We start from the raw sequence: 26,031 nt of genomic DNA, 5'->3' as shown, positions 1-26,031 counted from the left end.
GCATCACGATATGTTTCCCAGACTGGTCTTGAACTCGTGACCTCAAGCAATCCTCCTGCCTTGGTGTCCCAAGGTTCTGGGGCTACTGGCATGAGCCAGTGGGCCAGCCTTCTTTTCCATATTTCATTGTTTGCTTTTTGTGTTTTCTTCCTCCTGCCACATGGTGGGTTAGGGTACCAGTATGGGAGGACATCAGTGGTGCTCTGCAGCAGCCATGTGCACCCAGAGATCACAGTATCTCAGAACCTTGCCACCCTGGCCTAGGCCTGGTGACCTCCTTGTCTTGGTCCTCCTGATGGGTACATTGTGTGCCCAACCCTGACACCCACTGCAGTGCTCCAACTCCCATTATGCACCTGCATTCCGTGCCAATATTGATGGGATGCAATAAAATTAGTAATTAGAGGGACATTTATGCTTTGGAAAACATTTATTAAAAACCCATAAAATTGAAAAAATTGAGCTAAATATTAAATTTGAAAAACGAGTTCAAGAGCAACAGAGCAAACAGAATAAGGGGAAAAATTACAAAGATAGAGGCACAAATCAATGAATAGAAAACCACAGAAAATTAGAGAGAATGGCCCAAACAGGAAGCTGGGTTTTCTGTCTGTTTGGTGGTTTTTTGTTTTTTTGTTTTTTTTGAGACAGAGTCTCACTCTGTTGCCCAGCCTGGAGTGCAGTGGTGCAATCTCGGCTCACTGCAACCTCTGCCTCCCAGGTTCAAGTGATTCTCCCGCCTCAGCCTCCCGAGTAGCTGGGACTCCAGGTGCATGCAACCATGCCCAGCACATTTTTTGTATTTTTAGTAGAGACAGGGTTTCGCCATGTTGGTCTTGAACTCCTGGCCTCAAGTGACCCACTGGCTTCGGCCACCCAAAGTGTTGGGATTACAGGCGTGAGCCACCATGCTTGGCAGAAGCTGGTTTTTTGAAAAGATTAATTAGGCTGTGCACAGTGGCTCACGCCTGTAATCCCAGCACTTTGGGAGGCCAAGATGGGTGTATTGCCTGAGCTCAGGAGTTCAAGACCAGCTTGGACAACACAGGCGAAAACCTATCTCTACAAAAAATACAAAAGTTAGCCAGGCATGATGGTGCACACCTGTAATCCCAGCTACTCCGGGGGCTGCAGTGGGAGGATCACTTGAGCCCAGGAGGTTGAGGCTGCAGTAAGCCAAGATGGTACCACTGCACTCCAGCCAGGGTGACAGAGAGACCCTGTCTCTAAAAAAAGAAAAGGTAATTTAGGCAAAGGGATAAAAGATACAAAGAAGTAGTAGACAAAATGAAGCAAACAAACAACCAGAGTCAATAATAATAGAAATAACAGAGGTTTTAAAACCAAGTTGACATTAGTACAATCCCCCATATAAAAATGATCCCAAACTAGAAAGTTTTCCAAATGAGCTCTCCCTCAAAACGTAGGGTTATTCTCTATAATATTCTACTGTCCTTTAATAACATATTGTAATTCATCAAAATTTTATACAGCTCTGTGATTGGTGCTTTTTTTTTTTTGAAACAGAGTCCCCCTCTGTCACCCAGGCTGGAGTGCAGTGGTGCAATCTCGGCTCGCTGCAACCTCTGCCTCCCAGGCTCAAGCAATTCTCCTCCCTCAGTCTCCCAAATAGCTGGGATTACAGGCATACACCATCACACCTGGCTCATTTTTGTATTTTTAGCGGAGATGTGGTTTCACCATGTTGGCCAGGCTGGTTTCGAACTCCTGGGCTCAAGTGATCCACCCTCCTTGGCCTCCCAAAGTGCAGGTATTATAGATGTGAGCCACCTTGGCCAATGGTTGGTACTTTTATCAGTGCAAAATATATTAATTCACGTAATAAATTTTTATCAATTAGTTTCTATTGGCAAGACACAATGCTAAGATTGGGGATACATTTCTGGATAAGATGTGTAAGTCTCTTGCCTTTATGTTGCCTATATTCCAGTGGATGAAATGTACAAAAAAACCCACAAGTAAATATCACATAAACAGAATAAAGTATGGTTGGGCCTGGTGTGGTGGCTCATGCGTGTAATCCTAGGACTTTGGGAGGCCGAGGTGGGCGGATCACCTGAGGTCGAGACTTTGAAACCAACCTGGCTAACATGGTGAAACCCCGTTTCTACTAAAAATACAAAATTAACTGGGCATGGTAGCACGTGCCTGTAATCCCAGCTACTTGGGAGGCTGAGGCAGGAGAATTGCTTGAACCTGGGAGGCAGAGGTTGCAGTGAGCCAAGATCGTGCCATTGCACTACAGCCTGGGTAACAGGGCTAGGCTCCAACTCAAAAAATAAAATAAAATAAAATAAAAATAAAGTATGGTTACATTTATGTGAAAATTAGGTATTTTTTAAATATATATATATGAGATGTATTTGAACTCACAAAAAAGTTAACAGTGGGCCATGTTATGTTTTGGCTCTTGAAATTCTTCCATCCAAGTACTAACCAGGCCCAACCCTGCTTAGCTTTAAGGGGATCAGTTGAAATTGGGCACCTTCAGGGTGGTATGGCCATAGAGTTGGCTCTTGAAATTCTGTCAGAGGCTGGGTGTGGTGGCTCATGCCTGTAATCCCAGCACTTTGGGAGGCCGAGGCAGGTGGATCACCTGAGGTCAGAAGTTCGAGACCAGCCTGGCCAATATGGTGAAACCCCGTTTCTACTAAAAATACGAAAATTAGCCAGGCATGGTGGCAGACACTTGTAATCTCAGATACTTGGGAGGCTGAGGCAGGAGAGTCGCTTGAACCAAGGAGGCAGAGGTTGCAGTGAGCAGAGACCGTGCCAAAGCACTCCTGCCTGGGCATCAGAGTGAGACTCCGGCACAAAAAAAAAAAAAAAAAAAAAAAAAAAACTATCAGAAACAGTTAAATTACTTAATACTTTTGTTTGCACTAGTTTGCAAAAATTAAAAGCCATCCTCACTTTCTTTTTAGAATGTGTTTAATTTTATTCCAGATTGAAGGGATACACACGCATGTTTGTTAAACGGGTATACTGAGTACTAGTAAAGATTGAACTTCTAGTGTACCATTACCCAAATAGTGAACATTGTACCTGACAGGTAATTTTTCAACTCTTATCATCCCCCAGCGGTCACCTTTTTTGGAGTCCCTGGTGTTTATTATTAATATTGCCATTTTTATGTCCATGTGTCCCCATTGTTTAGCTCCCCCTTATCAATGAGAACATGCAGCATTTGATTTTCTGTTTCCGAGTTAGTTCACTTAGGATGATAGCCTCCAGCTCAATTCATGTTGCTGCAAAGGACATAATTTCATTCTTTTTTATGACTGTCTGGCTTTCTTAGACTAAAGAAAGGAATAGGATCACTTACAACTTACATGTCAATGAATATACACTAAGGGAGGGAATAAAATAAAAATATGTTTCCTGGGAACAAGGAAGGTTTTCAAGCCTAGAGCTTAAAAGGAAAGCATTTACAACATGAACATTTTATCTTATTATTATTAATAAAGCAAGGACTCAATTAAATATAGACTTAACGGGAGGTATTTTAACTTTAATCAGCTACTTAAAGCTCTTTACTTTTCTTATGAGCTCAAGGTGAGGCTTTTGAAGCACACTATTTCTATATACAAAATATGTATAGGTCTGGGAAAAAAGGTCCCTGTTTGAGCAAGATTGTTTACTTTGGATGTTCAGTTTTCACCCTGGCTAAGCAAAGGGAGACTCAAAGATGGGAGATGTTTTAGGGTCCAATACATAAAAGCATTCTCATTGTCTTATGAGTTTTGAACCAATTGAGAAGATCATGCAAGATACAAACAGATGAGGATCAGCTTTAATATTGATGAAGCTAACTGGAGAATGTTGTTTTACATCTGTGGACAAGGGGATATATAGGCTAATACTTCATCCCTGACTTTGATACACTTTCTAGGCACAGGCTTGGGCCAAGGGAAAGGAACTCCCATGCCTGGTCAAGAGTGGCTCAGAACATCTGTAGCAAATAAAAATACAGTACACAGCTGGGCACGGTGGCTGTGGCTCATGCCTATAATCCCAACACTTTGGGAGGCTGAGGCAGGTGGATCACCTGAGGTCAGGAGTTCAAGACCAGCCTGGTGAACATGATGAAACCTTGTCTCTACTAAAAATACAAAAAATTAGCCAGGTGTGGTGGTGGGCACCTGTAATCCAAGCTACTCAGGAGGCTGAAGCATGAGAATCGATTGAACCCGAGAGGCGGAGGTTACAGTGAGCCAAGATCATGCCATTGCACTCTGTCCTGGGCAGTAAGAGCGAAACTCTGTCTCAAAAAAAAAAAATAAATAAATACAGGACACACAGTTAAATGTGAATTTCAAGTAAATAAAGTTTTTAAAGTATTGCATGGGATTTGTTTATGCTAAATGTATGTGGCTGCTTATCTGAAATTCACGTTTAACTGGTTATTTTATCTGGCAACTCTACTGCCACTGGTCTCATTTCAACTCCTCAGGTTCCCTCCAATACATTTTCCACACCACAGTTATGATAACTCTTGAAATTCATTATCTGATTGCGTCATTTGTTAGAGTTTATTTCAATTCTTCATTGTATTTAGGATAAGTTCTTTCATTCTTGCTATGGCCTTTAAGGTCCTGCCAGACTCTCTAGTTCCATCTCATTGCATCTCCAGCCCTTCTTGCCTTAGATTAGAGTCTTTCATGTGGCCAGCCTTGCCTGGAATATAGTTCCCTCCCCACCCCACATCTTGAGTCCCCCAGCTCAATCTTTAGCATCACATCCTTCAGGAATACATCCCTGACCTCCCAGGCTAGGTTATTGCCCCTCACAATACTAACCCAATATATATGTGCCCCTCCAGAGTGTAAATCCCACAAAAGCAGGGAACATGTCTTTCTTGGTACCCAAATATTTCGGTACCCAAGTCACTACGAGATAGACTCAATGTCCAATAAAATGCCCAGCACAAAGCGTTCATTCACAAATGCTAAATAAATATCAATCATTACTTAAACTTTTCTCAAAGATTGTGCTCACCACTATATGCCATATTAGTCTACTGTACTTGGAGGTACTGTTGCCTTCACTGTATCTCTCTGCTCTTACAGATATCTACATCATTGATGTGAAGATGATTACACTTTTGGAATTCATTTGACTTCTTTTTTTTTTTTTTTTTTTTTTTTTTTTTTGAGACGGAGTCTCACGCTGTTGCCCAGGCTGGAGTGCAGTGGCGCGATCTCGGCTCACTGCAAGCTCCGCCTCCCGGGTTCCCGCCATTCTCCTGCCTCAGCCTCCTGAGTAGCTGGGACTACAGGCGCCCGCCACCGCGCCCGGCTAATTTTTTGTATTTTTAGTAGAGACGGGGTTTCACTGTGGTCTCGATCTCCTGACCTTGTGATCCGCCCGCCTCGGCCTCCCAAAGTGCTGGGATTACAGGCTTGAGCCACCGCGCCCGGCCTTGACTTCTTTTTTAAAAATATTTTCTCTCTCCTTTTTTTCCTCTAGTTACTTCATGTTTGTTTGGGGCAAAGGCAGGAAAGGGAGCTCTTTATTTATTTATTTATCTGCTATGGACTGAGAACCCAGATAACAAGTTTCTCGGAATTACATTTATCCGATTTTGAGAGAGGGACTGTGGGGTTCTTCTAAAAGAAAAACTCGGGGGTTTCATTGGGTTCCTGGGAGTCCTTTTTGCTTTTTTGGCTTTTCTGGCTCTTTTAGGTTGCCAGATAAAAGATTTCCAGATAAATGAGATGCTATTGCATATTTTTTCCACTGTTCAGATGTGGAGAGTTTAAAATCATTTCCAGGCCAGGCGAGGAGGCTCCCAGCATGTTGGGAGTCCAAAGTGGGAGGACTGCTTGAGTCCAGGAGTTCAATACCAGCCTGGGCAACATAGTGAGGCCCTGTCTCTACAAAAAATTAAAAAAAATAATTTTCACAAATTATGCATTTACATACTACTAATGCTCTTGAAGTGCATATTTAATCAGTTAATTCTCCGCTGAAAACCTCATTGCTTTCAGAACAAGGCTAAATGTTCTTTCCTTAAATTTTTCCAACACTAAAAATGTCCCAGGCACTTGAGCATTTTCATGTGTTATTTTACATAACCTTCCTAACTGTATAAGGTAGCTAGCTACTACAGGTGTATTATATTGCACCCATATTTATTTTACTCAAGTTCAACCATACTGCCTGAGGAGGGGGAAAAGGGAGTGAACAAGAGCAAGTTCTCTGGAAGAAGGGACTTAGACAATGCTTCTGACCTCCCTTGAGGCTGTCTGGTTGGAGCCTAAAGATAAAGGAAAAAATTTAAGGGTAATTTGTGCTACAACAAAGCATACTTTTTAAGGAGGACCGGTTCTAGGCAAGACCAGGACTAGAGTGAGAACAGTGAGGCACTTGTCTTGGGTGCAAAATCTGAGGGAACTCCAAAAAACTCACTCATCAAGAGCAATAATATTTTAATGATATATATATATATAGCATTATAATGTTATATATGGCATTAAATGTTATATATATGGCATTTTATATATATATACACGGCATATACACACACACACACACACACACACACACACACACACACACACACATATGGCATTAAAATATATTTTAGACAGAGTTTCACTTTGTTGCCCAGGCTGGAGTGCAGTGACGTGATCTCGGCTCACCGCAACCTCTCTCTCCCGGGTTCAAGCGATTCTCCTGTCTCAGTTTCCCAAGTAGCTGGGATTACAGGCATGTGCCACCACGACCTGCTAATTTTGTATTTTTAGTAGAGATGGGGTTTCTCCATGTTGGTCAGGCTGGTCTCGGACTCCTGACCTCAGGTGATCCACCCACCTTGGCCTCCCAAATTGCTGGGATTACAGGCGTGAGCCACCACTCCCAGCCTAACACAATATTTTTAAAAAACCAAAATTAATGGTTGGGTGCAGTGGCTCATGCTTGTAATCCTAGCACTTTGGGAGGTCAAGGCGGGTGAATCACTTGAGGTCAGGAGTTCAAGACCAGCCTGGCCAAGATGCTGAAACCCCATCTCTACTAAAAATACAAAAATTAGCCGGGGTTGGTGGCATGTGCCTGTCCCAGCTACTTGGGAGGCTGAGTCAGGAGAATTGCTTGAAGCCAGGAGGCGGAGGTTGCAGGGAGCTGAGATCACGCCACTGCAATCCAGTCTGGGCAACAGAACAAGACTTGTGAATGTCTCAAAAACAAAAACAAAAATAAAACAAAACAAAAAAACCCCAAAACCTAAAAAAACAAAAAAAAATTACTGAAGAATATCCATGAAAAGCAAAATACCCAAACTTTATGTTTTATTTTATGTTTTAAACTTTTTTTATTTTAATAGGAACAGGGTCTATGTTACCCAGGCTGGTCTCAAACTTCTGGGCTCCCAAACTACTGGGCTCAAGCTATCCTCCCACATTGACCTCCCAAAGTATTGGGATTACATGCATGAGCCACCGCACCCAGCCCCAATATCAAAACTGTAAACAAAGACAGAATCTGACTCCAAACTTGCATGACTCATTTCACTATACTTTCCCCTAATCTTGGCCCTGTTCTACAGCCTAAGTACCTGGTTCAAATATCAATTCTGTCATTTACTATTTGTGTGATGTTAGACAGTTACTTCTTTTCATCAGTTTCTTGATTTGTAGAATGGGGATAATAATGGTATCTCCATTATAAGATTGTTGTGAGGATTAGATGAGCTGGGCACATGGTAGATGCTACCTAAATGTTGGCCAGTATACTGAGAGTCCTGTTGAGTGGCAGATGTTTTTATATCTGTTACCATGCTTTTTTTCCCCTTCTGATTAAGTCCTCAGATCTGTTATCATGCTTGAGAAGACCTCAGAACTATATGTGTCTTGTACAACGGCAATAATCTTTTGCCATGTACATATAGCATATATCAATCATCTTTTTTTAAAAGAAGGATTAAAAGAAGTGACAGCAAAGTGTAAAAATCTTGCCTGGGATTGGAGTGAAGCTAATCCCTTTTGCAAGTCTGTTAATTCCACCTGATCATCAAGTTGAGGGTAAAAATTTGAGTATTTCCTGAAAAGCTGGTTCCCAAGATATTTTTTAAAATGCTTTGAATCATGGCAACATCAGATAAGTGTATTGTTTCCCAGGGTGACTAGGAAAAAAATCTTATTAACTAGGGTGCATTGGGATTAAGAAAAAGATCTCCCTTTCGTAAATCACAGGCACCAAGGAAAGGATCTCGTGGGAAAACCTGGTGTCAAAGTCAGATTACCCGGCCACCCCTGAGCTGGTTCCCCTCCAGTTCATCGCATGATTTCTATCGTAACAACTCTTGTATTTAGTGGTTTACATGTTTATCTCCCCCACTAGAGTCTCTGAGAACAGTGGCCAAGTCTAGTTCATTTTTGAATACCTGACACCAAGCACTATGCCACCCACCAGGCACAAATTACATATTTAACGAATAAATGAATGAATGAAATTCTATTTTGGCAGATTTAACCCAAAGGTTTCCTCTTTCAAACAATATAGTTGGGGGGTTGGAGGAAAGGAGCCACATACAACATCTCCTTTTAGCACTCTGCAGAGAATGCTAAATGCAGAGAAGGTTTTATGCACAAAAATATTCATGGCATTATAGTACCGTCTATGGCACAGTCTCGACACAGGGGGCAGTTTTCTCTTGGTCGCCTGCCCAACCGGGTAAGTGGATCCCGGCTCAGCCAGCTCAGCTCCGCCCCTCCCAGCCCAGCCCAGCCCTCAGGGCCCGCTGCGCATGCGCAGATGGGGAGGGCGCGCGCCTGCCCCATGCCCCTCCGTCCTCCAGGTGGCGCTGGAGACCCCGCCGCCGCCGCCTCTCGCCCGGCCAGACCCGGGCGGCGCCGGCCGCCCTGCCGGCCGCAGGTCCGCCTCCGCCGCGCCGAGGGCGTGGGCTCCCGGCTCCCGGAAGCGGCGGCCGCGGCGCGGAGCCGGGCGGGCGTCCGTCGCCGGAGCTGCAATGAGCGGCGCCCGGAGGCTGTGACCTGCGCGCGGCGGCCCGACCGGGGCCCCTGAATGGCGGCTAGCTGAGGCGGCGGCGGCGGCTCAGGCTCCTCGGGGCGTGGCGTGGCGGCGGCCGAGGTGATGCTGCTCAAGCTCCTGCAGAGACAGACCTATACCTGCCTGTCTCACAGGTATGGGCTCTACGTCTGCTTCGTGGGCGTCGTTGTCACCATCGTCTCCGCTTTCCAGTTCGGAGAGGTGAGTAGCGGCGCCGCCGCCTGGACCGGGCGCCTCGACCCTGCGCTGCCCTCGCCGTGCCCCGCGATGCCCCAATACTGTATGTTTTTTTTCATTATTGGAGATGGGGTTTTGCCATGTTGCCTAGGCTGGTCTCGAATTCCTGAGCTCAGGCGATCTCCCTGCCTCGGCGTCCCAGAGTGCTGGGATTACAGGCGTGAGCCACCGCGCCCGGCCAAATACAGTATTCTTTATCATAAACGTGTACAGACTATGCGAAAGTCAGAACTGAAAGAAGGCATGTATGTGATTTTAGATATTGCCCCCCCCCCCGCCCACCTTTTTTAAAAATAGAGACGGAGGCCTCCCTATGTTGCCCAGGTTGATTTGGAACTCATGGGCTCTAGTGATCCTTCCTTGTTGGCTTCCCAAAGTGCTGGGGTTACAGGCGTGAGCTGCCGCACCTGGCCCAAGAATGCCACTTTTAGCAACTGGGAGAAAAGCTGTATTTTCGAGTGGTTTGAAATCTGTCTCTCAGTTTTAATTTTTTTCTTTTCTTTTCTTTTTTTTGGTAGGATGTTACAAAAGGTTTTAAAATTAACAGTAGTTTTTAGAAATGCCATAGTATACATTTGCTTGAAGTCTTTACCCATCCTGGATTGTAAGCTCCATAAGAGAAGGTTCTGTCTGTCTAAATACTGTAACCCTGGCCCAAGCACAGTGCCAGGTACTGCCAGAGTATGCAGTGCAAGTATTTGTTTAATGGCTAAATTATATGGCATGAATTCAGAGCATGTACTTTTTTAGTAGTTCTTGGTTCTGGAGGCTGGGAAAAAATGTCTTACCATAAGGGTGAGAAAGCTCCAGATTTGTAATTGTGGACTATCTACTGAATATCATAGCACTTGCTCGTCTTGGTTTCATGTGTTGCAACTTAATGTATCTGTGTGTAGTTAGGTGCCTTATTGCTTTTGTGTGATTTTTTGGCCTTGATTAATTTTGAGTTAACTGTTTATTAAGTCCCATGCAGTGTGAAGGTGACTTAAAGGCATCAGGTGTTAGAATTTTTCATTTTACTTTATTTTTTGAGACAGATCCTTGCTCTGTTCCCCAGGCTGGAGTGCAGTGGCTCGATCTCGGCTCACTGCAACCTCTACCTCCCAGGTTCAAGAAATTCTTCTGCCTCAGCCTCCCAAGTAGCTGGGACTACAGGCGCGTACCACCATGCCCAGCTAATTTTTGTATTTTTAGTAGAGATCTGGTTTCACTATGTTGGCCAGGCTGGTCTCAAACTCCTGACTCCAAGTGATCTGCCTGCCTCGGCCTCCCAAAGTGTTGGGATTACAGGCGTAAGCCACCGCACCTGGCCTGAATTTTTCATTTTATATCCTTTTCCTTTTGCTTTCATTCCATGCCTGGCTGTTTACCAAAAGAGAGACATTTTGTTGTAGTATTGAAATGGCCACAGATCATAAGGTTTGGAACAGACAAGAGAAATGAGAGGCAGACAATGCCAACAGGTGCCATGAGAGGTGCAGGCAGCTGGTCTGTGGTTAACTTGTAAGGCATAGTGGAAAAGAGGAGCTGCATGATTAGGCAGATTTGGGCTTGAATGCTGGCTCCAGTTGATAATGATCATAATAATAGCTAATACGTATATTGGTCTTAACAGGTGTCAGGCACTCTCTTAATTGCTTTACAAATATTAACTAATTTAATCCTCAACATCACCCCTGTGAGATAGGTACTATTATTATACTCATTTTATAGGTGATGAAATGGAGGCATTTGCATAACTTAATCCAGCTAACTTAAGCCCAGCAGAGCTGGGCTTCAAACCAAGGCAGGCTGGCTCTGAGCTGTGCTTTTTTTTTTTTTTTTTTTTTTTTTTGAGACGGAGTCTTACACTGTCACCCAAGCTGGAGTGCAATGGCATAATCTCGGCTCACTGCAGCCTCTGCCTCCTGGGTTCACATGAGTCTCCTGTCTCAGCGTCCTGAGTAGCTGGGATTACAGGCGCACACCACCACACCTGGCTCATTTTTTGTATTTTTAGTAGAGTCGGGGTTTCACTATGTTGGCCAGACTGGTCTCGAACTCCCGACCTCGTGATTCGCTCGCTTTGGCCTCCCATGGGATTACAGGCGTGAGCCACCACGACCGGCCCAAGCTGTGCTCTCAAGCACCCCTTTTTATGGTTTCTCAAACAGCCCAGGCTGTTCCTTGTCTGATCTTGGGAAGCTCTCTGAGCTTCCTCATCTTTGAAATGGAGGCAAGAATACCTTCCTTGCAGGGTTGATAATGAGGATTAAGTAAGACCTGTATGTAAAGCACCTCACACAGATCTTACTACATAACAGACCCTCATTAAATGGTCATGGCTACTGCTGCTATTATCAACTATTTATGTCCTTAAACCTTATTTTGGAATATATCCTTGAATCAGAATACTTTGATCATATAGTTAATATTACCAACTTGTTAATAATCTCACTAATTGTAATGGATTGTAAGCTCACTAATTGTAAGTCCTTTTGGACTAAGAAGATCATTATTTTTTGTTTTGAGATAGAGTCTCACTCTGTTGCCCAGGCTGGAGTGCAGTGGGGTGATCTCAGATCACTGCAACCTCCACTTTCTAGGTTCAAGTCATTTTCCCTGCCCCACCCTCTCGAGTAGCTGGGTTTACAGGCGACCGCCACCATGCCAGGCTAATTTTTTTATATTTTTAGTAGAGATGGGGTTTCACCATGTTGGCCAGGTTGGTCTCAAATTCTGGACCTTAGGTGATCCGCCTGCCTTGGCCTCCCAAAATGCTGGGATTATAGATGTGAGCCACCGTGCCTGGCCCTCAGAAGATCATTAACTGTAAATTTGTTATCTTCTTCTCCTCCTCTCAATATAACAGGTATTTGATGCTGTATTTTGATAAGCCTTTTCTGTACTCATCCAAACTTTGACAAGTAGAATTGAGGGAAGGAAGTATCAAACAAAAACAAGCTGGGTGAGGTGGCTCACGCCTCTAATCCCAGGACTTTGGGAGACTAAGGCTGAAGGATTGCTTGAAGCCTGCAGTTGGACTAGCCTGGGAAACAAAGGAGACTCTGTCTCTACAAAAAAATAAAAAATAAAAACAAAGGCTGGGCCTGGTGGCTCACACCTGTAATCCCAGCACTTTGGCAGGCTGAGGCAGGAGAATTGCTTGAGCTCAGGAGTTTGAGAATAGCCGGGGCAACATGGTGAAACCCTGTCTCTACAAAAAAGGTAGAGTAGTCCCAGCTGCTTGGGAGACTGATGTGGGAGGATTACTTGAGCCCTGGTGGTTGAGGCTGCATGAGCCGTGATTACACCATTGCACTTCAGTCTGGGTGACAGAGTGAAACCTTGTCTCAAAAATAAATACATAAAAAAAGTTAGCTAGGTGTGGTGGCACATGCCTGTAGTCCCAGCTACTCAGGAGGCTGCGGCAGGAGTGTTGCTTGAGCCCAGGAGTTTGAAGTACAGTGCCTATGATTGTGCCACGCACTCCAGCCTGGTTGACCCTGTCTCAACAAACAAACAAAAAAAACTCCTACAGGGAGAGCCCTCAGAATGGGGACTAGTGGTCACAAAAATGCATTGCCTTGGGCTGTAGTAGCAGGTATCAGACTGTTGTAAGTTTGTTAGCTCCACAAATGGGGTTACTAGATTGACTGCTCTTAAGATGTTTTTTAGCTTAGAAACTTCCAATTTTTAAATAGTTTGTTCTCTGTTAGTTGCTACTATATAGATTTTAAAACGTGCTTTTGAGTTAAAATTTATTTCAGGGCCATCATTATTTAATCGAACCATTTGTATGCAAGTCCACAATTCCTCACACTCAGGAAAATACAGACTATACATAGCCTCAAGTCAGTTTAGGTCATTTTGCCACCAAATAAGTACAGGGCAGGTCAAGTTTAGTTGCCAAATACGGTACAAAAAGATCTCTAGTTAGTACTGGTCTATTTTGGAAAAAAAAAAAAATTAAAAATCAGAAAAACAAAATAAAATAAAAATGAGAAACAAAAAGTTAAAAGCCCTTCCAGTATTCAGAGCATTTTGGATTTCAGGATTACTAATAGAGGATTGTAGATCACTGTGTATGTGTGTATCTGTGTGGGGATATGGTATATGTATAGCATATCACTTCCTTTGCGCACTAAGTATGAAAACAAATATCCAAATATGGAAACAAATATCCAAGAATTAACTTACATAAAGAAGCAAAATAGGTTCACATAGAATCTGCTGGTAATGAATAGTAATGTTTTCCTGACCTCTCTGCTCCCTTTTGCTTTCCTGTTTTCTGTTGCCGTTTTGAATCAATGAGTTATTTTCTGTGAAAAGGAGAATTGAAAACTGGGTCTAGCTCAAGTTGTGTTCAGCCTCAGTGGTGACCAGTGTCTCATACTGGCCTTATTTCAAGAAATTAGTTATCATGTTTGTATTTGATTAGTTCACTCATTAAACAGATATATTTGAGTGTGTTCTTGGCCAAAGGCAACAAATAGATGAATTAGAAAGAGGCCTGGCCTGAGAGTCAGGGACTGTCTGGCCTGCTTCTCGGTGGTTCCCAAACTGAGTTACTGCCAGCCACCTTGTGGGTTGGGAGTAGCCCCTCTTATCTGTTTTGTGTAAACTTCTTTTTCAGGGGATGGGGAAAGTTTCATTGTTTAAAAAATGTTTAAGGCTGGGCGCGGTGGCTCACGCCTGTAATCCCAACACTCTGGGAGGCCAAGGCGGGAGGATCACGAGGTCAGGAGATCGAGACCATCCTGGCTAACACTGTGAAACCCATCTCTACTAAAGAATACAAAAAATTAGCTGGGTGTGGTGGCAGGTGCCGGTACTCTTGAGGCTGAGGCAGGAGAATGGCGTAAACCCGGGAGGCGGAGCTTGCAGTGAGCTGAGATCGCGCCACTGCACTCCAGCCTGGGCGACAGAGCGAGACTCCCTCTTAAAAAAAAAAGTTTAAAAACTATGAGACTGTATTTCTAAGGGCCTCATTTTAGCTTTAATGTTCTGTGAATATATATTTATTAGATGCTTCACATGAGAAGCATGAATTACAGTGTAATGGATTTTATACCAGAGAGAAAATGCCAGTGGCCACACAGAGCCTTTTTAAAAGGTCTCTTTCTTTTGAGGGGTTTGAGAGAGATACATAGTCCAGCTAACTATCAAAGTAGGGACCTTGTCTTATTCTCTGCTGTATTCTTAGCAACTGGAAAGTGATTGGTACCCAGTAGATGCTGAATAAATACCTGACGGGTGCACGAATGAATGGATCGATGAATTGGGTTGATCTTAACTGACACCCTTTCAAATTTATTTCAAGTAAAGGTAAATTTTTTGCTCTGATGCAGTGTTTATAGTTGCCTTTTATTTCTCAAATGTGATTGATCTGATTATAACTTGAACATTTTCATGCTTTGAGAGTCATTCCTGCTCTGGTAACTTTCTCTAAAAACCTGAGACCTGTCGTTAGACTGTACAGTGGAAGATGCTGTTGTTAGAATGTACAGTGGAAGATGCTGTTGTTAGAATATACAGTGGAAGATGCTGTTGTTAGAATGTACAGTGGAAAATGCTGTCAGAGATACAAACAATTATAGCTCATGCCTTTGGCTATCCTTTAGTTGAGATGAGGCCGAGATACATGTATGAGGACTGAATAACAACACAGGGGAATAAGCAATTGAATGCCTGAGTTGGCACACAACAATTGCTTAGAAAGTCAGAAGACAGAAGAATGTTGTGGGTTGAAACATCCTTGGGACAGTTCCAAGACCTTTACAGGGAGGCATGAGCTTTAGGGAGGCTTCATGGACAAGTAGGAGTTTAAACAGAGGAGAGACAAGGAAAGATTATTTTAGAAAGTAGTGGGAGTAATTTTAGCATAAAGTTGGTAATGTCAGAAAAGTTTGTGATTGCTTTTTCTTTTTGAATTACTGATGGTTTAACATTGCTGCTGGAATTAGTTAACAGCACTAGGTTGCAAGTGACCGACTCCCAACTCAGACCTAGCTTATTAACTAGTTTATTATTAGCCAGTTTATTAACTGGGATAGTTGAAAAATACAGGATGAGGCCAGGTGTGGTGGCTCACATGTGTAATCCCAGCACTTTGGGAGGCCAAGGCGAGTTCGAAACCAGCCTGGCCAACATGGTGAAACCGTGTCTCTACTAAAAATACAAAAATTAACTGGGCGTGGTGGTGCGTGCCTGTAGTCCCAGCTACTTGGTAGGCTGAGGCAGGAGAATTGCTTGAACCCCAGAGGCAGAGGTTCCAGTGAGCCAAGACTGTGCCACTGCACTCCAGCTTGGGCGACGAGTGAGGCTCTGTCTCAAACAAAAAACAAAAAGATTAACAACAACAACAAAAATATATATGGTAAAGTTTCTGGCAGGAGTGAATCGAGGTGCTCAAATGATGTCACCAGGAATCTCTTTTTGTCCCTGTTCCTCACCTCTGCCTTCCCCTCTTTTAGTTTACTTCTCAGCATGCTCTCCTCATATGAGAACAAAGATTGCTGCTGGCAACCCCAGCTTCTGTTCTACCAGTTCAGTAACTGCAGCAGAAAGCTTTTCTTTCTCATTAGTGCCAACTAGACTCAGGGCTGCCTAGCCAGAGAAATAAGTGTCCTTGTTATACCCTTGTTAACCACTGGGATCATCTCCAGAAATAGGGGAGTGGGTGGGGCTATCAGTCTTAGCTGAACCACATGAACTGAGAGGAGAGCCCCAGAAGATAATCACGAGGCTGTTACCCAAAGAAGAGCGGGAACAACAGATGTCTTGAAGACACTGGCTTTAGTCAAAACCCATTTCCTTTCCCTGACTTTACTGTTGACATTGTGTCTGTGATAGCTGTTAGCCCTTTACCTTACTCTAGAAGTTGTAAAGTGGGTTGTTTCTGTTTTTAATATCTGGTTAATTATCTGTGAAACTTGTTTTCTTGCATGGATATATTAATATGGAGCTTTGTTAAACACAGCCCAAGTGTGCCCTTATAAATCTTTCAGTAATGATCAAATATATACCTTTAACTTAATATGGTGATTTGATAATTGCATTTGGTCTTTCTCTTGAGATCTAAATATTGTTCATTTTGTTAATGAATTTTATCACATTGTGAGAGAAAAACTTAACCTGACCTTTTTTTTTTTGAGACAGAGTCTCGTTCTGTCGCCCAGGCTGGAGTGCAGTGGCGCAATCTCAGCTCACTGCAACCTCCACCTCCTGGGTTCAAGTGATTCTCTTGTGTCAGCCTCCCGAGTAGCTGGGATTACAGGCACCCACCACAACACCTGGCTAGTTTTTGTAATTTTAGTAGAGACGGAGTTACAGCATGTTGGCCAGGCTGGTCTCAAACTCCTGACCTCAAGTGGTTTGCCCGTCTCGGCCTCCCAAAGTGCTGGGATTACAGATGTGAGCCTCCGCGCCTGGCCTTAACCATGCCTGCTGCCTCTCCAACAAGCTCTAGAACCATACTTCCTACCAGCTGCCTACACCGCATACATGGCCTCCTGCCTTCCTAAGACTCGGCCTTGTTCATCCTGGCACTTTTCCCTTCCTAAGCCCAGACATAGTTTCAGAATAATTTCTCTAACAGTTTGGTGTTCCTGCTGCTTTTGGGAGGACTCTCAGAAGATGGAGGAATAACTTGACCCAGGACCTCAGCAATCCTTTCCTGGTGTTGGTCGCAGTTATGCTTATAGAGCCATTCTTAAGCAAATCTGTTGAAAGGAGAAAGGGGTTACTTTTAGACCAATCTGACCTACCTCTGAATCCGGGGGCTGGTCTACATACATTTGTTATGTAGGGATAGGTACTTTTATGGAAGAAGAATCGATAAGTGATGCTGGGTAGGCAGCTGGCTGTAATTGTCATGTTGAACAAGCACACCTTGTGGGATGTGTAGCCAATCCCTTTATTCTTTATCTTCCACTGGCTCTTTCTGTTGTCTTGCACTCCTGCCCCTGGATGAAAATTCAGGTGGGCCTGAGTCTTCTGTGGTCACTTCACACTATAGAACAGAATGTGAATTCAGCAATTAGAGTCTTCCGTCCTAAAGCATAACAACTTAAAGCCTAAGTTCCCTCTCCCAGTACAGGCCTGCTGCAGGCAGAAAGCCTGCAGTTGAGGAAGGGAGGGTGGCCACAGGGGGCATCTTCTCACTTTTCCTCACTTGATGCTTCTCTTTCTGCTCTGTAACCTGTTTCTGATCCCTCCTGTGTTGGAGCACGTGGAAGAAAGGAAGGAAATGAGGACAGGAAACTTCTTCCTGAATGAGTGCAGGAGCTCTCTGGGATTTGCAGGTGTCAGAGCTTATTCTCTCCTGAGTGTTTTTAAGGGGCGTCCTTCAGAGACCACAGCCACCACCGTGCTCAGGAGTGGTCACTCGCTTTTCCCCTGATGAGACCAAATGCCTCTTCATTCTGTTTGGTTGCTTATTCCTTCCATAGATCCTAAGAATCTGATAATAATGGGAGCTTCTCCTTTCAGCCTCTTTTGCCCAGTGAGTAGGCCCAGGGTGACCTTCTGCTGGTTCTCCGTTGTGTGTGGCCCACACTCTTTGCTCAGACTAGGGGAGGGTGGGCTGATTCCAGCAGAGTGACAACTTCTCTCTTGTCCTCAGAGCTTAGCCGGCCAGCCCTTTATATTTTTCAGGTGTTACACAGACATGGTACCCGCCCAACTTCATGGACCCATAGTGACTTCTCTTGGTAATTTTGTTGAGCCCTTTTCTTGGGCGTAAGGAAGTGGGAAACGGACTTTCACTGCTCCCCCTTGAATGAGGTGGAGCAGGAGTCACAGAATGCCAGCTGCCTGTGAAAACCTCCTCTGATCGCCACCTCTTGGACCTTTCTACCATGATTTGGATGAGTTTGCAACTCTTCCTTAAGAAACTCGGCCCAACATTTCACTTTGGAATGTGGTATCTTGTATTTTGCTGCCTCAGAAGAAATTTATTTTTACATGCACAGCTTCTCAATTTGGGTACCAGTTAATTGAGCTTGCCTGGGAGATGAAACTTATTTGCTATTTCTGTGCTCAGCATCCTGGTCACAAAGCTGGAATCTTCCTTATCTTCAAATCCCTGTGCCCTGGCAGAGTACCGCCTCATTCATTCAGTTAGTAGTTAATTTTTGAGTACTGTGCCAGGCCCCTCGGGATCCAGCAGTGAACAAAGCAGACTCAGCTCCTGCTGACAAGGAGCTTATATTCTGGTGGTGCAGTCAGACGTTAACTGCCACTTCATTACTATTGTGAGAATTGCTGCAAAGAAATAGAGCATCGTTGTGGAAGAGACCAGCAGTGAGAATCAGTTTGGTCTGGTGGCAGGGGATCAGGAGATGCTTGCTTTTTTTTTTTTTCTTTTATTTTTGAGATGGAGTCTCGCTCTGTCACCCAGTCTGCAGTGCAGTGGCTATGATTTCGGCTTACTGCAACCTCCACCTCCTGGGTTCAAGTGATTCTCCTGCCTCAGGCTCCTGAGTAGCTGGGATTACAGGCTTGCACTGCCATGCCCAGCGACTTCTTAAATTTTTAGTAGAGATGGGGTTTCACTGTGTTGGCCAGGCTGGTCTTGAACCCCTGACTCAGGTGATCCATCCACGTCAGCCTCCTAAAGTGCTGGGATTACAGGTGTGAGCCACTGCGCCCAGCCGGGAGATGCTTTCTTGCTTGATGCTGTTTGAGTTCAACAGTAAATGGTAAGAATTGTTGAGACTGAGGACAGGAGGTCAAGGCAGCTCTAGGACAGTGGTTCTTAGCTAGGTGCGATTTTGCCACATGTCTAGAAACATTGTTGGTTGATACAACTGGGGCATGGCATGGGGTTGCTGCTACTGGCATTTAGTGGGTAGAAGCCAGGGATCCTGCCAAACATCTATAGTGCACAGGACAGCCCCTACAACAAAGAACATCCAGCCCAAAATGTCGATAGCGCTGAAGTTGAGAAATCCAGAATTAGAAGGGGCAAGAATGACTGCAGGGCAGTTAGTCTGCAGGTCTGGCCTGGGACTAGGTCAGTGGAAGGACATAGGAAGAGAAATGGACAGATTCAAGAGGCCTAGGAGGCAAAATCCTCCAGTCCTTATCTTCCATTATGTGCTAGGCACTCCACTAACATCTTGGGATACAAAAGTAAGTGAGATAGACAAGTTCATTTGCTCTCACAGACCCTACTTGTAGGTCTTCCGTGAATATTTGTTGAATGAATACTTACAAACATCAAAATTTATTTTTGTTGCTGATTGTGACTGAACTTAGGAAGAGTGGTTTAAGTGAGGTGCCTAATGTATATAAGACATCTTGTATAGAGCCTGGCGCTAGATATTCAGCTAATTAAGTGCCAGCTGTCCCATCTCAGGATTGTTGTCCATGTGGCCACAGTGCTCATGAAGACAGGACAGGAGACCACCCTGTGGGCTTATGCCTGTTAATCTTTCCTTAAATACAGACTAGAAGAACTCACAGTGATTTCTTTACTTTGGTGTGCTTTGTTATGATTGCTATGAAATCAGAGGGAGCAAGTGCTTTATTTAATATAGCTTGTACTGTATACTAATATATGTAGGCTTTCTCCAGTTATTTCTAAAATATAACAGGTGTATCTATAATAGATTATATATATTCATGATATATCTTTTTAAAATTTCTGTCGTTCTTTAGATGGTTCTCATCTTGTGATACAGATGCAGAATCTTTAGCAGTTGATTAGTCAGCCTATGTGTGATTCATGTGTGTACTAAATTAAACAGGAAAAAGTGATCTTTCAGAAAGACCAGGTCACACCCATTCAGGGAGTGAAACTCATTCTACGATCAGACTAAAAACCATGTTGCCCACTTTAAGATTACTTCCCAAAATTGCTTCATTTTTTAGGATTCTAGTTTATCTTTTTCCTTTGATACACCTTTTTTCCCCCTTCATTTTCTCACTTCATTTCTGTCTCTCATTAATTCCAAATTTGATAATGCTTCTAAAGCAAATTTTCAGAAGTTGTTCATGTGACAGGCTTATGGAGGTGTTCACTCTGGGCCAGTGTATTAGTCCATTTCATACTGCTGCGAAGAAATACCTGAGACTGGGTAGTTTATAAAGAAAAGGAGGCTTAGGTCAGACACCGTGGCTCATGCCTGTAATCCCAGCACTTTGGGAGGCTGAGGCAGGCGGATCACCTGAGGTCAGGAGTTCAAGACCAGTCTGGCCAACATGGTGAAAACTTGTCTCTACTAAAAATACAAAAATTAGCCAAGTGTGGTGGTGGACACCTGTAATCCCAGCTACTTGGGAGGCTGAGGCAGGAGAACTGCTTGAACCCAGGAGGTAGAGGTTGCAGTGAGCCAAGATCGTGTCATTGCACTCCAGCCTGGGTGACAAAAGCGAGACTCTGTCTGAAAAAAAAAAAAAGAGAGACAAAAGAGGTTTAAGGTACTCACAGTTCCACGTGGCTGGGGATGCCTTACAATCATGGTGAAAGGGGAAGGGGGAGCAAAGGCACGTCTTACATGGTGGCAGTCAAGAGAACATGTGCAGATGCCCTCTTGGAACTGCCCTTTCCCATCAGCTCTTGTGAGACTTACTCACTATCACAGGAACAGCTTGGGAAAAGCCTGCTCCCATGATTTGCTTAGCTCCCACTAGGTCCCTCCCATGACACATGGGGATTATGGGAGCTACAATTCAAAATGAGATTTGGGTAGGGACACAACCAACCTATATCAGCCAGGATCTCTACTGCTGACTAAAGACACAGAGAGCTGGGCATGGTTGCACAGGCCTGTAATCCCAACACTTTGGGAGTCCGAGGTGGGTGGATCACCTGAAGTCAGGAGTTTGAGACCAGCCTGGCCAACATGGTGAAACCTTGTCTCTACTAAAAACACAAAAATTAGTTGTGTGGTGGCAGGTGCCTATAATCCCAGCTACTCGGGAGGCTAAGGCAGGAGAATCACTTGAACCTGGGAGGTGGAGGTTGCAGCGAGCTGAGATCGTGCCACTGCACTCCAGCCTGGGTGACAGAGTGAGACTCCGTCTCAAAAAAAAAAAAAAGACGCACAAAGATATTTAGGTTGCTTTCTGCTCTGGAACAACTCATAGTCCAGACAGGGAGATGGACAAGCAAATAGGCAAACTTAATGTGATGAATGCAGTTGAAGAGGCAGGTGTGGGTGTCAGGCACACTTTCTCAGATGGTGTGACACCTGAGCTTGGTCTGGAAGGAGATGGCTGAGTAAAGGACGGGGAGTGTTTTTGTTTGTTTGTTTTGTTTTTTAAGGGAAAGATGCCATTGGTGTAAAGGTATGGATATGAGACATTATTAACTGCTAAGAATAAAAATAGTTCTAAAGGGCTGTAGCATCTTTGGAGTGACAGGGGAATGAAGCCGAAGAGGCAGGCAGGGGCCAGTTTAGGACTCGCCTGCTGGGTGGTGCTAAGAAATGTGAATTCATCCTGAAGTAAATGGGGACCATGAAAGGATTTTAAGGAAGAGTGATGAAATCAAATCTGTGCTTAGAACACTTGCTCCAGAGGTAATGTGGAAGATGAATTGCAGGTGGGAGAAAACGGGCAACAGGAGACAGGGTGAAACTCCCACATCAAGTATAATGCTTCAGAATCTACAAGTTTTTTTTATATTTTTATTTTTTGGGACAGGATCTCACTGTGTTCCCCAGGCTGGTCTTGAACTCCTGGGCTCAAGTGATCCTCCCACCTCAGACTCCCCATAGCTGGGATTGTAGGCATGTGTCACCTTGGCTAGCTAGTAAGCTATTTAAAAAATTAATTACTTTTAATTTTTAATTTTTTTTTTTTTTTTTGAGACGGAGTCTCGCTCTGTCGCCCAGGCTGGAGTGCAGTGGCCGGATCTCAGCTCACTGCAAGCTCCGCCTCCCGGGTTTACGCCATTCTCCTGTCTCAGCCTCCCGAGTAGCTGGGACTACAGGCGCCTGCCACCTTGCCCGGCTAGTTTTTTGTATTTTTTTAGTAGAGACGGGGTTTCACCGGGTTAGCCAGGATAGTCTCGATCTCCTGACCTCGTGATCCGCCCGTCTCGGCCTCCCAAAGTGCTGGGATTACAGGCTTGAGCCACCGCGCCCAGCCAATTTTTAATTTTTATGGCTGTACAATAGTTATGCACATTTATGGAGTACATGTGATAGTTTTATACATGCATACAATGTGTCATGATCAGGCTGGGTGCAGTGGCTCACACCTGAATCCCAGCACTTTGAGAGGCTTAGATGGGTGGATTGCTTGAACTCAGGTGTTCAAGGCCAGCCTGGGCAACATGACGAAACCGTATCTCTACAAAAAAATACAAAACTTAGCTAGGTGTGGTGGCACATGCCTGTAGTCCCAGCTACTCTGGAGGCTGAGGTAGGAGGATCACTGGAGCCCAGGAGATTGAGGCTACCTTGAGCCATGATTGTGCCACTGCTCCACCCTGGGTGACAGAGTGAGACCCTGTCTCAAAAAAAAAAAAAAAAAAAAGGGAATGATAACATCTGGGTAATTGGAATATCCATAATCTCAACCATGTTTCATTTCTTTGTGTTGGGAACATTCCAGATCTTCATTTTTAGCTATTTTGAAATATACAATAAACTATTTTTCAGTTGCCCTATTGTGCTGTCAAACACTAGGACTATCTAACTGTATTTTTGTACCTATTAGCCAATCACTCTTCATCCCCACTGCCCCCACTACCCTTTCCATACTCTGGTAACCACCATTCTATTCTCTACCTCCATGAGATCAGTTTTTTAGCTCCCACATATGAGTGAGAAATGTGAATGAAATTTGTTTTTCCGTGCCTGGCTTATTTTACTTAACATCGTATCCTCTGGTTCCATCCATGTTGCTGCAAATTATAGGATTTTATTCTTATTTATGGCTGAATAATATCCCATTGTGTGTGTATACTATTTTCTTTATCCATTCATCCATTGATGGACACTTAGGTTGCTTCCAAATCTTGGCCATTGTGAATAGTGCTGAAATAAACATGGGAGTGTAGGTATCTCTTCCATATACTGATTTCCTTTCTTTTGGGTTTATACCCAGTAGTGGGATTGCTATATCATATAGTCATTCTATTTTTAGTTTTTTGAGGAATCTTCAAAGTGTTTTCCATAGTGGCTATACTAATTTACATTCCCACTAACAGAGTACAAGCATTGCCTTTTCACCATGTCCTTGCTAGCGTTTCTTTTTTCTGTCTTTTTGATAGTAGCCAGTTTGATTAAGGTGAGATGTCTCACTGTGGTTTTAATTACATATTTCCCTGATGACTTGTAATGTTGAGCATTTTTTAATATACCTATGGCCACTTACATGTGTCTTCTTTTGAGAAGTGTCTATTCTGATGTTTCGCCAATATTAAAATCAGATTATTTGGGTTTTTTTAATGCCGTTGTGTTGTTTGAGTTTCTTATATATTCTGATTATTAAATCTTGTCAAATGAATAGTTTACAAATAATTTTTCTCATTCTGTAGGTAGTCTCTTCATTTTGTTGATTGTTTCCTTTACTGTGCAGAAGCTTTTAAGCTTCATGTAATTCCATTTGTCCGTTTATCTTTGGCTGTGTATTCTCTTTAGGTCTTGCTCAAGAAGTCTTTGCCCAGACGATTGTCCTGAATTTCCCCAGTTATTTTCTTCTAGTAGTTTCATAGTTTCAGGTCTTAGATTTAAGTCTTTAATCCATTTTGATTTGAGTTTTGTGTATGGTGAGAGATAGGGGTCCAGTTTCATTCTTCTGCATATGGAAATCCTGTTTTCCCAGCATCATGTATTGAAGAGACTGTCCTTTCCCCACTGTATGTTCTTGGCACTTTTGTCAGAAATTAGTTTGCTGTAAATCTGCGGATTTATTTCTGAGTTCTCTATTCTGTTCTGTTGATCTTTGTGTCTGTTTTATAGCATCACCATGCTGTTTTAGTTTCTGTAGCTCTGTGGTATACTTTGAAGTCAGGTGGTGTGATGCCTCAAGCTTAGTTCTTTTTGCAGTCTTTCAGGATTGCTTTGCCTATTTGGGAGCAGAATCAGTGAGCATTAAATATTGACTTTTATAACTGTACAAAGACCTGAAAGGAAAGTGTCTTTGTTTTTAGACAGAGGCTTTTTTTTTTTTTTTTCCTGGAACAGGGTCTTGCTTTGTTGCCCAGGCTGGAGTGCAATGGCTATTCACAGACATGATCATAGCAAACTGCAGCCTCAAAGTCCTGGGCTTAAGCAATCCTCTGATGTCAGCCTCCTGAGTAGCTGGTACTACAGGTGTACACCACCACATCCAGCTAGCATTGTTTATTGCTGCCTTATTGTTTGGCTTTGGACAAGTCTCTTTGTTTCTTTATAATATAGAGGGTAGAATAACTTACGTCAGAGTTCTTCAAAATCACTTACAGTCTAGCATTTGGCAGTGAGCTATTATGGGCCGGGCATGGTGGCTTATGCCTGTAATCCCAGCATTTTGGGAGACCAAGGTGGGAGACCAGCCTAGGCAACATGGTGAAACCCCATCTCTACAAAAAAATACAAAAATTAGCCAGCATAGTGGCATGCCCCTGTAGTCCCAACTACTTGGGAGGCTGAGGTGGGAGGACTGCTTGAGCCTGGGAGGCAGAGGTTGCAGTGAGCCTGAGATCACACCACTGCATTCCAGCCTGGACAATGAAATGAGATCCCGTCTCAATAAAAAAATAAAAAATTAAAAAAAGTAAGTTATTATGCTGCCAGCAGTTTTCAAAGTATAGTTTGGGGACTCCTGGGGCCCCAAGATCCTTTTCAGTTATCCTTAAGGTCAAACCTAGTTATGTAATAATATTAGGACATTATTTGCCTTTTACTCACATTCTCTCATGAGAGCACAGTGGAGTTTTCTTGAGGCCTATAGGACATGTGACATTGCAACAGACTGATGCAGAACAGACATTGTCTTCTATTAAATAGACATTAAAGAGATTTTTAAAAATTACTAAGTACCATTTCTCACATTTTTTAATTTTTGAAAATATAGTTATTATGAGAAATAATGTTAACCTGTAATGGGTTTATTTATTTTTACATGAGTATTAAATAAATACTCTTTTATTTATGAGATGGAGTCTTGCTCTTTTGCCCCGGCTAGAGTGCAGTGGCATGGTCCCGGCTCACTGCAACCTCCGCCTCCCAGGTTCAAACAATTCTCCTGCCTCAGTCTCACGAGTAACTGGGATTGCAGGCGCCTGCCACCACAGCTGGCTAATTTTTGTATTTTCAGTAGAGACAGGGTTTCACCATGTTGGCCAGACTGGTCTCGAACCTCTGACCTCAAGTGATCTGCCCGCCTCGGCCTCCCAAAGTGCTGGAATTACAGGTGTGAGCCACCGTGTCCAGCCTAAATGAGCACCTAAATTTTTCCTCAGTTTTAATTTTAATACAGTAGATATCAATAAATATAATCCACATACATTTTTCAAAGCTGTTTGGAGTCCTCAATAATTTTTTTATTTTTTTGAGACGGGGTTTTACTCTCGTTGCCCAGGCTGGAGTGCAATGGCTCAATTTCAGCTCACTGCAGCCTTTGCCTCCTGTGTTCAAGTGATTCTCCTGCCCCAGCCTTGCCGGTAGCTGGGACTACAGGCTCATGCCACCATACCTGGCTAATTTTTGTATTTTTTTGTAGAGATTGTGTTTCATCATGTTGCCCAGCTGGTCTTGAACTCTTTTTTTGTTTTTTTTTTGAGATGGAGTCTCGCTCTGTTGCCCAGACTGGAGTGCAGCAGTGCAATCTCGGCTCACT

The 26,031-nt window shown here is 43.6% G+C and overlaps 1 protein-coding gene across 1 annotated transcript in view; it reads left to right on the top strand.

The window, feature by feature from the left end:
- Positions 1-8,841: 8,841 nt before the first annotated feature.
- GNPTAB (N-acetylglucosamine-1-phosphate transferase subunits alpha and beta) overlaps positions 8,842-26,031 on the top strand; it is an 87,703-nt gene continuing 70,513 nt past the window's right edge. The window contains exon 1 of the mRNA XM_050750206.1: positions 8,842-9,234. Coding sequence (XP_050606163.1) covers positions 9,118-9,234 — 117 coding nt within the window. The 5' untranslated portion in view covers positions 8,842-9,117. The remainder of the gene's footprint in view (positions 9,235-26,031) is intronic.

The sequence above is a fragment of the Macaca thibetana genome, chromosome 11 (assembly GCF_024542745.1).
Source record: "Macaca thibetana thibetana isolate TM-01 chromosome 11, ASM2454274v1, whole genome shotgun sequence".
NCBI classification, from domain to species: domain Eukaryota; kingdom Metazoa; phylum Chordata; class Mammalia; order Primates; family Cercopithecidae; genus Macaca; species Macaca thibetana.
This window is presented reverse-complemented; position numbering and strand designations above follow the sequence as displayed.